Source organism: Odontomachus brunneus, unplaced genomic scaffold, assembly GCF_010583005.1.
Source record: "Odontomachus brunneus isolate Ranch 3 - 2012 unplaced genomic scaffold, Obru_v1 Obru_scaffold_289, whole genome shotgun sequence".
Classification (NCBI taxonomy): domain Eukaryota; kingdom Metazoa; phylum Arthropoda; class Insecta; order Hymenoptera; family Formicidae; genus Odontomachus; species Odontomachus brunneus.
The window spans coordinates 185,251-198,159 of record NW_022639739.1 but is presented as its reverse complement, the minus strand read 5'-3'; the positions used below and the strand labels follow the sequence as shown (position 1 = coordinate 198,159).

Here is a 12,909-nt window from a genome sequence, read left to right as displayed (position 1 = left end):
CTACGTTGTTTAGTATTAGTTTGGCAGCCATCAATAGTGAACGCTCTCAGTACATTTGTAAACATGGAGAAAATTGGTCATCGTTATGTGATACAATATTTTCATTTGAAAGGTCTCAGTCCAACCAATATCAAAACTGAGCTAGATTCTACTCTGGGGGAGTCTGCTCCCTCGTTTACAACAATAAAATATTGGGTGGCAGAGTTTAAAAGAGGCCGTAAGAGCTGCCAAGACGAACATCGCAGTGGTCGACCAAATGAGGTGACCACGCCAGAAATGGTGACGAAAATCCACAAAATGGTATTGGATGACCGTCGACTGAAAGTGCGCGAGTTAGCTGACATGGTAGGCATATCAAAAAGTGCTGTACATCGCATATTGACTGAAAATTTGGACATGAAAAAGCTGTGCGCACGATGGGTGCCGCGTTTGCTCACAATTGAACAAAAACAGCGTCGTGAGGATGTTTCAATCGAGTGTTTGGCGATGTTTCGCAGTAATAAGGCCGAGTTTTTGCGTCGATTCATAACCATGGATGAAACATGGGTTCATCATTTCACACCTGAGACGAAAGAACAGTCGAAACAATGGACTGAAAGGGGAGAATCGGCTCCGAAAAAGGCGAAGACAACTCCATCGGCTGGCAAGGTTATGGCGTCAGTTTTTTGGGATGTGCTTGGGATAATTTTCATTGATTATCTTCAAAAAGGAAAAACAATCAACGGCGAGTATTATGCGTACTTATTGCAGCGTTTGAGTGATGAAATCAAGAAAAAACGTCTGCATTTGGCGAAAAAGAAAGTGTTGTTTTATCATGACAATGCGCCGACTCACACGTCCGTTATTGCGATGGCCAAAATCAATGAGTTAAAGTTCGAATTGCTTTCTCACGCACCCTATTCACCAAATTTAGCCCCCTCAGATTATTATCTATTTCCAAACTTGAAAAAATGGCTTGGTGGTAAAAGATTTGCTAACAATGAAGAGGTGGAGTCTGCGGTTGATGGCTATTTTGAGGAACTCGATGGTTCTCACTATAAACATGGTATCGAAGCTATTGAACATCGCTGGGAAAAGTGTATCGAGCTAAAAGGGGACTATGTTGAGAAATAAAGATATATTTTTTTAAAATTTTTGTTTTCTTTGTTACACACACACACACACACACACACACACCATACTCTCCTCCGGGCATTTAGTGGAGACGTAGAATGGATTGATGTGAACATAAAAGTCCTATATCGTTTTGCGAAATTCGTAATAATAGTCGAGTAATTAATTGTGAATGATTAAAGAAAAGCGTGTGCTGAATGGTAGAGGACGGACCGCTTGAGTCACAGCGCAGCCCAATAATATAGCGCGCGGATGTCGCGCGTGGCGATTGTAAAACAACGCACCACTGCCTATTCTTATATCGTTGCGCTCCTACATCTTGGCGCACCGTGTCGAGGCGAGATGTAGGAGCACAGCGGTATAAGTATAGACAGTTTTCTTTTATTAAAAATCTATGTGGTCATTTATAAAATGGTAAAGGACTTTTTTGTTCAGTTTGACTTAATGTATAAGTAAACAACAGTAGACGGCGGCACTGCAGCTCATCTACCATATTGCGCGTGATCATTCACCAATCTTTTTTAATTAATATCTCGACTAGTATTGCGAATATCGTAAAACGGCACAGGACCTTCTTGCTCACCTCAATCCGTTTCTACGTTTTCACAAAGGGTCATCATGGAGGTCTGAGACTCTCTGTATAATGTATCAATACCATCTTATACACATACATATAAGGTATCTGACACGACACGCCAATGAGTATGTGCAGATAGAACACGCCAATTTAAGCAAAAAGACTTCTGTCGTTTTTTATACAACTAAGTAAAATTTCGAGATATTAATAAAAAAAAAATTTGGCGAATCAATACGCTTGACGTTGTGGGACGAGTTTCTTAGACGCTAACTCGTCGAAAATCATTGAGATACCACTCTCTTAGCAACGGTGACTATCAGTTGACAATTGAAGACGAAGTGAGAATGCGAGTGATACGGAGATAATTGTTTCTCGATATATGTGCAAGTTGTTAAGAAACAGTCGCAAGTCTCAATCATTTTCGAGGAATTCGCATTTATAGAGCTCGTTCTACAGCATCACGTGTACTGATTTGCTAATCCTCTTGTATTAATATCTGGAAATTTTATATGGTGATTTAAAAAATGATAGAGGACTTTTTATTCAAGATAGCTTGTTTTATATGCACACTCGTGTATTGGCATGTCTTGCATCAGACATTCTGTTTGTGTATATATAATACAACGTGATTCAAAACAATTTCTAATCCTTGAAATGTCATTATCTTGAAAGAATTCTAAGACGATTTTGGTAAATATTTAAATGAACGGTAAAATTGCAGTTTAGGGGTATCAGCTCCAATTGCCTTGATCTTGATATATGTTATAGAGATTAACTTCCTGAGTAACCTTGAGAAGATTTTAGCCATCGCTCGTTGTTCGTTAAAAAGTTATTAACAAAAGAATTTGCATAAAATGTAATTTTTGAACACCGTATATAGAAAAACATCGAATTTGTAGGCTAGGAAAATGCCTGTTTTTAGCCGTGTGATTGGGGAGTACGCCCCCCAAACTCCCTGCACCGGTCAGAAAAAACGATAATCTTTTTTTTGTGAGAAGTTTTCACTCTAAGATATATCTTTTTTCATAAAATTTCTAAGATATACATTTCATGTATACAGTGTGAAAAAACTACACCATATTTGCGATTCTTTTGTTTATAACTTTGAGCTTAAGCACAAAGAACTGTGTTCCTCCCCCGGTCCGACGTAGCCTCCCAATCACACTAGAGACAGGCACTTTTTTTATTAGTATCTCGGAAACTATAAACGACCGTCATATAATTGCATTAGAAAAACTTGCTCAGAATTGCATCCTTTATAACATATTTCGAGATGAAGATGATTGAAGGTGGGTAAGTTTATCTAAACATTTATCACAATTTTTTTTCTTTTGCAAAACGTTATCCAAAACTAGTGTTTTTGAATTATAAAAATAAATCGAAAAGTTGTAAATAAATCAGTTATAAATCGGAAAGTTGGAAACTGGCAGAGTTGGAAATGTTACTTCAAAAAAGTTACTGTTACCGTTACTGTTCGTAAAAAGTAATTCGTTACTGTTACTCGTAACTAATATTAAAAAATAACTCGTTACCGTTACTAAAAAAGTAACGGTGTTCGTTACTTTTTCATTACTTTTTTATAATACTAAAATAAAATATGCGATTGATTTTAAAATTGATTTTAAAAATGATAGATTTTAAATTGAAATTATTGTTTTTAAGTTTAAATTATTATTTTTAATGTATCCAGTTTATCAAACTATACAAAACTGTAATCCAGCCTCGGAGAACTAATATTTCTTTATGAGCTTGATTCTATCTTCTTATTTTTTTTATTATTCTTCACATAAAATTTATTTACCAAGTTGGTACAGAGTCAGATTGTGCAATCTGGCTTTAAAAATTTTTTATTTAATGATAAGTATATGCTAGTGTAATATGTACACATTTGTTCCATAGTTTCTTACAAAAGAACTAAGTAAAAATTTATAAATAAAGCTAAATTACAAAATCCGACTTTACACCAACAATCTTTTTACATGCAGAATAAGATAAAACTATGTACTGTCTTCCAATAAATATTGAGGTATTTTTATCCAATCAAGAATACCAAATACACGCTATTAGCGCATTATCTATTGAATAAAAACAACTAAAGTAACAATAAAAGTGACAATTAAATTCGTTATCGTAATTGTAAAAATGTAACGGTGTTATCGTTACTATTACAATCAGAAAAAAGTAACGATCGTTAGAAAACGTAAAGGCATCGGAGTTACAAGTAACGCGTTAAACGCTGTCAAACAGACGCTTATGTGAAATGCCTAGTGCGGTTAGCTAATCGTTAGGTAACACTTCATTTTTCACACATATTTCCAAAGTTTATTTTCCAATTAGAAAGAAGAAGGCAAATCGAATAACACATAAACGAATATTTTATCCTTAACATTAACAATTAATGTTTTAACTGTATTCTACTGTTAATGTTTTAACTGTATTTAAAACATTTTATTTATTGTTTCGATTATCGACGATTATCAATAGAAATTATAAACATAATATGTATGAATATTATATGTGTATATTACATGTATTAATCAGCTAATCGCCAGGTGTCCCTATGTAAGTGCTTGCGTCTGACGGTGAGTTAGTTGTTGTCTTTAACTACCTTTTGTATGTAATCTATAGTAAGCAAACTATTTATTTTTATAACTTAGAAACTAAATATTGAATAACATTTTGTAAAAGGAAATATCGTCTCAGAATTCATTCAAATATATGACATTTTAGGAATAGGAAATTGTTTCGAATAATAATAATTTGAATAATCTGCATGCGCATGTGTGTGTATGTGTATGCATGTATGTAAATAATTGTTGATTAAGAGATAATATTGCTGAGTTAGATATAATTAACCAATTCTCTTTTACAGAATTACAAACGAGTTATAGAAACGTGGTTTGATGAAAAGCACAAAGAATTTTTTTATACCAGAGAACCTTTGGCTCGCTTCCTCGATCACGGCGATATATCTGAACAGTTAATTTTTAAAGAACGAAAAAAATGTAAAAACTTCCAGTGGTACATGGATAATATAGCATACGATGTGCTAGACAAATTTCCGGAATTGCCACCGAATATTCACTGGGGAGAGGTGAGCTTGACAAAATATGACTGACTGAGTAAATTAATATCACTCCTGTAAGTTGCGTTAATTAATCTATTTACAAACGAAGTATATTATAGTTAAACTATCAGATATCTAATCAGTTAAGGTATGGAATAACTAATAAGAGCTACTGCGGATTTTTGTGCAAAATTTAAATTATTTAATTTATTTTTAGGATAATAATCTCTAACAGTTTTACATACGACAAAATATCTATATTAATTACTTCTTGTTCTATTTAAACATCAATATTCCTTTAGCTGAGAAATGTGGCAACTGGATCTTGTCTAGATACTATGGGTCATGCACCTCCAAGTCTTATGGCTACTTCTCACTGCCACGGATTTGGAAACAATCAGGTAACTCACAAATATTTTTTTATATATTTTATTATGTTACGATACACACACACACACACACGCGCCACGCACACACACACACACACACACACACACACAGTGTCTGGTAACTGATTGAGCAGCCGCCGTGTACAGGTAGAACAGGTCAAAATAATCATAAAAGTTATATACCATTTTGAAATTTTCTAAATATTTACTCTGTAATTAATGAAAATGTATAAACGAATCAGCGTACGAGAAGCGGTAGGGCAGGCTCTGTGTGTGAAAGAAATGGCTTACCTCTTAGCAACGATAAATAAACAGCTGATTTCGAGGCGGAGTAACAAGCGACACGTAGCATGCGGCCGCGCGCCGAAAAATTATTATCCTCCGTGACAGATTCACGTGACTCTCCGGGTTTACATAGGAAAAAAATAATAAAGCGCTATCATTTCCTCACCACCTAGCGGTAGATAGCACGGTGTGTTTTTTTTTATAGTGGTATCTCCAGTAGGCCTAATCCACTCTCATTATTTAATGCAAAAATTGCTCGAAGTGTCGTCCGTTCTACTGTAGGCAGAGTTCGGCTCTTTGAACAATATTGCGCATTGCACGATGCGCCATTTTTGGCATAATAGTACCGAAGGTACAATAGCTGCACGTACCTCGTTTTCTCTACTATTACGTCGATGTTCAACTAGATTTTTTATATGACCCCATACAAAAAATCTAGCACGTTTAAGTCTGGCAACCGTGCCGGCCAGACGATGAGTGATTGGGCCACCACGACCCATCCCCTTATCAGTATAACGTGCGTCTAATATATCGCGTACTTGTCGAGAGAAATGCGCAGGAGCTCCGTCGTGCTGAAAAATCAGCTGCGCCCGTGTGCGAAGAGGCACATCGGCGAGGAGTACCGGCAACTCCGTCTCTAAAAAGTTAGCGTATATTTCGCCATTTAAACGCGGTGGCAAAAAATACGGACCAATCTAGAAATTATCGACGAAAATGTTTAGATTTAGTGGCGAAAGAAAAGTTTTTTATTTTTAACACTCACACATACCACTTGATCCGCGATCATTCCCGCCCATACGTTGATAGACCATCGATTCTGAAACGCACCTTCGCGGACGACGTGAAGATTTTCTTCGTCCCAATGTAAAAAATTACGTATTAAATACGCCGTTTGGCGTAAAAGTCGCCTCGTCCGTCCACAAAATACGGTCCGTGAAAGACAAATCTCGATGGTATTGCGCGAGAAAACCTGCGTGTTTTGCCGACGGCCGACGGTTACAATTCAATAAAAATACTGCGAATATAAAAAATCAATAATCACAATACTTTCACAAAAATTAATTCTTTGTTGTGCATCTCCTGGCACCAGCTGTTGCACACGCTGATAATGGTACGGGTGCAATCCGTTCACACGTAAAACGTGATAAACCGCGTACCATATTTTGTGGACCGACGAGGCGACTTTTACGCCAAACGGCGTATTTAATACGCGTAATTTTTTACATTGGGACGAAGAAAATCCTCACGTCGTCCGCGAAGGTGCGTTTCAGAATCGATAGTCTATCAACGTATGGGCGGGAATAATCGCGGATCAAGTGATATGTGTGAATGATAAAAATAAAAAACTTTTCTTTCGCCACTAAATCTATACATTTTCGTCGATAATTTCTAGATTGGTCCGTATTTTTTGCCACCGCGTTTAAATGGCGAAATATACGCTAACTTTTTAGAGACGGAGTTGCCGGTACTCCTCGCCGATGTGCCTCTTCGCACACGGGCGCAGCTGATTTTTCAGCACGACGGAGCTCCAGCGCACTTCTCTCGACAAGTACGCGATATATTAGACGCACGTTATATTGATAAGGGGATGGGTCGTGGTGGCCCAATCACTTGGCACGGTCGCCAGACTTAAACGTGCTAGATTTTTTGTATGGGGTCATATAAAAAGTCTAGTTGAACATCGACGTAATAGTAGAGAAAACGAGGTACGTGCAGCTATTGTACCTTCGGTACTATTATGCCGGAAATGGCGCATCATGCAACGCGCAATATTGTTCAAAGAGCCGAACTCTGCCTACAGTAGAACGGACGACACTTCGAGCAATTTTTTCATTAAATAATGAGAGTGGATTAGGCCTACTGGAGATACCACTATAAAAAAAAAACACACCGTGCTATCTACCGCTAGGTGGTGAGGAAATGAGCGTGCGTGCGTGCGTGCGTGCGTGCGTGCGTGCGTGCGTGCGTGCGTATATAGTATAATAGTAATATTGTACAGGGTGTCCCGTCATTACTGCATTATCTCTGAAGAACAGATTCCTAAGGTAATTCGAAGAAAAAAATACTAAACATGTCGAAGCTATGATACTTTTCAAATTGTAAACGATTAAAGTTTAAAGATTGACCAATTATATTGGCTAAAATGCGCACGCTCAGTTACGGTACAACACACAATGGTACAGGTGCATACACATAAATGAGAATTTATATAAGATATAAAATTAGTTGTAAATCTCCGAAAGAAACGTCAAATGTGTGACAAGTTATTGCTTCGCATAAATATATTGTGTTATATTTTATTCATAACATTTTGACGAAACTGTTATTATTTGCGATATGTTTATTTAAATGATGGAAAAGGCAGATTATTATTACAACCATTATTTTATGTATAGAATTTCCGTATCAATATTTGAAAAAGGGATGAGATATGCATGCACTTGTACCACTTTGTATTGTACCGTACCTGAGTGCGCATACTTTAGCCAGTATAGTTGATCAACTTTAATCGTTTATAATTTGAAAAGTATTAAAGCCTCGATATTTTAGAATTTTTTTATTCAAATTACCTCAGGAATCCACTCTTAGGAGGCACGTATTTTTGCGTAACGCGTAACCGCGTAACCAATTACATCTTTCTTTTAGAAGTTCCAACAGAAATACTAAACGTCGCAATTTATTGGTTACGCGGTACGCATAAAATACATGCCATGGAACTTCAGCTTTAACTTCTTAGGTACTATACGCCAATATTGTGGCTCATTTTTATTCCTAATAATTTATAATTTATTCACCTAAAACTGTATTCTGATGTATTGGGTTGTCGGGAAAGTCCGTGCGGATTTTCAAGCAAAATTGTAATGACAAATTGTTTTAGTCAAAAATAATTTTAATCTGTAACGTATGCACCATTATTTTGCACAATACTTTCCATCTTTCGGGTAATTTCATAATTCCTCTCTGGTAGAAGTCCTGGTTTTTTTCGGCGAAGAAGCTGTCCAAGTAAAAAAGGCGTTCCAAAGAAGCAAAGTTCAAACCATTAAGGGAGTTTTGCAGCGACCGAAATAAATGATAATCAGAGGGTGCAATATCGGGGAAATACGGTGGGTGAGGCAAAACATCCCAGCCAAACTCCAATAATTATTGCCGAGTCTGCAAACTTGTATGAGGTCTGGCATAATCATGATAAAAAACGACGCCCTTCCTATTAATTAATTCCGGACACTTTTTGCCGATTTCTATCTTTAATTGATCCAACTGCAAACAGTATTTTTCCGAATTGATCGTTTGGTTGTCTGGTAACTCATAGTATACTGTTCCCTTCCAATGCCACCGAATGCAGAGCATAACCTTCTTCGGATATAAACCGGGCTTCGAAGTGGTTAATGCCGGTTCACCTCGCTTGCTTCACCTTTTCCGCTCGACGTTGTTATAAATAATCCATTTCTCGTCGCCTGTTACGATTTGTTTCAAAAATAGATCGTATTTGTTGCGTTTGTATAGCAAATCGTTGATGGAAATGCGATCAATACGATGTTTTCCAGTTAACTCGTGCGGCACCCAAACATCGAACTTCTTTATCATTTGAAATTTGCTTAAATGTTCGGAAATAGTTGACTTGCCGATTTTTAACCTTGTTGCGATCTCCCGAACTATGATTCGCCGATCAAAATCGATTAAAACTGTTATTTGGTTGACATCCGTGATAACTGGCCGATCAGAAGCATCTTTAATATTTATTTCTCCTGAACGAAATTTAGCAAACCACTTCTGGCACATGCATTTGTTTATAGCGTCCTTTCCGTACACGGCACATATTTTTTTTCGAGTTTGTGTCGCCTTGTTGTTCTTGCCTTTATGAAAATAAAAAAGCATAATGGATCGAAAAAACACGTTATTTCCTTCCATCTTCAAACTGATGCCAAGAGGAATGTCTTTCTTTGTTTGTGATAACTAATATTACTAAATATGCGTCGCAGTATCATTTATCAAAATATCAACGCATCTAACACATCGCATTAAAATAACTTCCTCGAATTTGCCTTTGAACGCCATCTATTGAGAAATCCGCACGGACTTTCCGGACAACCCAATACTTGCGTAGTGAAAAGCATTACCAGACATAAATCGCAATGTTGCATTATTTACGCGCAGTCTGCGTCAAATTTTGCCGTACAGCTCTGTAGAAAATCCAGCCGTACCTAAGAGGTTAAGGAGACATTCTATTTTCTTATCGACAAATTTTACTGATTTTCAGGAATTTTTTTTATAGGAAAATAACACAGCAATTTGAAACTTTGACATTATATTGTAGTATCCTCAAATTGTACAAAATAAAAATTTTTTTGTTTTTTCAAGTTTGTTAATACGAGTTTTTCTCGATTGCGAAAATGTTTCCAAAAACTGCATGCTCGCTAGTAGTTGAGTAGAGGACTTTTTTGTTCAGTTTGATTTAATATATAAATATAGAACGGCAGACGGCGCCACTGCAGCTCATCTATCATATCGCGCGTGATCATTCACCAATCTTTTTTAATTAATATCTTAACTATTATTGCGAGTATTGCAAAACGATATAGGACTTTTATGTTTATTTCAACCCGTCCTACATTCCCATTTAATGTGGAAAAGAGAGTCTGGGACACCTTGTATATGGTATACTTTCGTGTTTAGTATTAAATGTTATATTTGATTTTACATTTTTTATAACCAGCTTATGAGGCTGAATGCAAAGGGTCAATTAGGTGTTGGTGAAAGATGCGTTGAAGCCGATGGTCAAGGTGTAAAATATGCATTTTGTCGTCTAGGAACTGCAGATGGTCCATGGCAATATGACGAAGTAAGCTTTTACTGTTTCACAAAAAGTTTTCAGACGATTATATTAACCCTTATCCTGTAAAAGTTTTTTTTTTGCAACCTCATACTGTAAACGGGGGTCAGATTGACCCCACTCGTTTTTGAGCGGGTAAAAGTCTCTGAAAAAATCTGAAAAAATTCACTAATATCTTTAAACATTCCAAATTGAAATCTAAATAGAAACATTGTACAATAGTTTGTTTAAATATATTATTTTTGCAAACATATGAAATGAAAAGCGAAAAATATACTGTTATGATAAAAAATTTTAATTATTATTTGAAAAAATTATCATAGAGCAAAATATCCATAATGGGAAATTAATATTTAGTGATCAGACTTTCATGAAAAAATTAATGAATTTAATATTAATAATAACGATTAAGTGCTTAAGTTTAGGCTTAAGTTTGCAACATAAATTGTTGCAAATTTTAAAATATCAAGGTCAGGATTTGAGGATAAAAATTTTTTTCTTTACTTTGCACTATTTATTTTGTGTACAAAATTGTGTCAGTATACAAAAATAGATAGTTTAGATAAAATACGTGAAAAAATAAAATAATAATTAACTTTGTGAAAACACGTGTATAGCGAGAAATATGCTGTATTTAAAAGTTAGGTCTACATTTATATTCTTATATTCTTCATATATATCTTATATAATTATTCATATATTTTCATAAAATAAGTAAAAACAAATTTTATAAAAAAATATTTACTTGCACGAAAAATATTTTTACACTTGCACAAAGTGCAAGGGGATCACAGGCCCACGGACAACTTTAACCATGTCGCGTTTCAGTATACAGAGACGCAGGTATAATACCGCCATGTACAAGCAACGATCTCTACTTAATATAATTTTTTACAGATAGGACCAATAGTTTGAAACTCATTGGTTTAAGACAGGACTCGGAACAGTTTGTCAATTTCGGCCGATTCTCGGGAGCTACGCCTTCTATCTCCCCCTTGCCACGCAGCGGGCCGCACAAGTGACGGTCGTGCCTCTAAGCTTAGAGCCGCGACTGGCCGCGATCGTCACTTGCGTGAGCCGCTATGCGGCAAGGGAGAGATAGAAGGTGTAGCTCCCGAGAATCGGCCGAAATTGGCTAACTGTTCCGAGTCCTGGTCTAAGAGATACAAGGAATTTAAAAAAATGCTGGGGTCAATTTGACCTTCTTTACAGTGTAAAGGTTAATTATATATTGTCATTATACAAAGTGTCCGGTAACTCACAGATGAGCTGCCATATACAGGTAGATTAGGTTAAACTGAACAAAAAATTCCTTTATTATTTTGCAAGCAATCACGTAAAATTTTGAGTTATTAATCAAAGTTATTAATCAAAGAAGTTTGGTGTACTAATAATGCATTAATAATGTTAATAATAACAAGCTAAGCGTGTTAATGCATTATTTTTTTTAATTAATAATTAAACACCTATATGATCATTCGGAAAATGGTAGAGGACTTTTTTGTTTGACCTAATATATAAGCATAAAGCGGCAGACGTCGCCATCACAATTCATTTATCATATGGCGCGTAATTATTCACGAATCTTCTTCAATTAATAACTTAGAATTTTATGTGGTTGTTTGCAAAATGAAGAATTTTAGAAGAATTTTTTTCAGTTTGACTTACTACCGCGACTTCTCTGTATGTTACTTGTATATGTTAATAATTTATATAAATATTAATATATTTTATTGTTATTTATCATGTTTGTAGAAAACAAAGACTCTATTACACAGAGTACACAAAAAATGCATGGCACTTCATCCCCAAACCCAACAATTATCTCTAATGCCGTGTGACATCAACAATACGTACCAGCAATGGAGTTTTCATCAAATACATCCACGATGGTAATATGGAAAAAAGATTCGAACTTCATGGAACTTTTAAATTATTTTATTATTGAAATTTATAAATTATTACTTCATTATCGAAATTTGTAAATTATTATTTAACAAATTATGCACAAATTCACAAAAAGTGTACTTTTTATCGTGCATTGCAAGTTCAGTAATTAGATATATGTATGTGTACACACATACATAGGTGATATAACATAAAATTTATTCACTTCAAGGATAGATTTAAAAAAACAAGAAAGAGGTTCATATAAGCATAAATAAAGATTTAACTTTGTTTTCGAGTTAAGTTCTAAAATAATTTGTTTAATAACTAATATTTGTTGAACTAATATATCTAATCCTACTCAACTGTTTGTAACAAACAGATTTGTAACAAACAAATTGTAACAAACAAATTGATTTTGTTCACTAATCTCTAAACAATTTTTTATAAGAATTATTTAGATTTAATCTGTCATTTTCAAAGGACCCCGCACAAAACCTATGGAAAATAGTTTTCGGTCAAATTGGCTGAAATTTCACTATGTTATAGTTTTCGCCATGCTGATAAAAAGTTATCATTGCACCAAGTCCCAAAAGTCAATATTTCCCAAGATATAAAAGGTCAAAGTAGTGAAATATGATCATCCGCAGTAGTAAGATGTATGTTATAAATATAAGTGATACATTAATATTTATTCACGAAATAAATAAAAATCGATTTTTACATATATATATGTAATAAATATTTAGTTCCGCAATAT

General features: G+C 35.2%; 1 protein-coding gene across 5 annotated transcripts in view; it reads left to right on the top strand.

Moving 5' to 3' along the window:
* LOC116853220 (N-acetylgalactosaminyltransferase 7) overlaps nucleotides 1-12,761 on the top strand; it is a 23,535-nt gene extending 10,774 nt beyond the window's left edge. Inside the window, exons 8-11 of one of the 5 annotated variants that reach the window (XM_032834167.1) lie at nucleotides 4,563-4,784; nucleotides 5,060-5,158; nucleotides 10,146-10,271; nucleotides 12,018-12,759. In XM_032834167.1, coding sequence (XP_032690058.1) covers nucleotides 4,563-4,784; nucleotides 5,060-5,158; nucleotides 10,146-10,271; nucleotides 12,018-12,158 — 588 coding nt within the window. In that variant the 3' untranslated portion in view covers nucleotides 12,159-12,759. The other 4 variants (XM_032834168.1, XM_032834169.1, XM_032834170.1 and 1 more) reach the window with 4 other exon arrangements.
* Nucleotides 12,762-12,909: the final 148 nt, after the last annotated feature.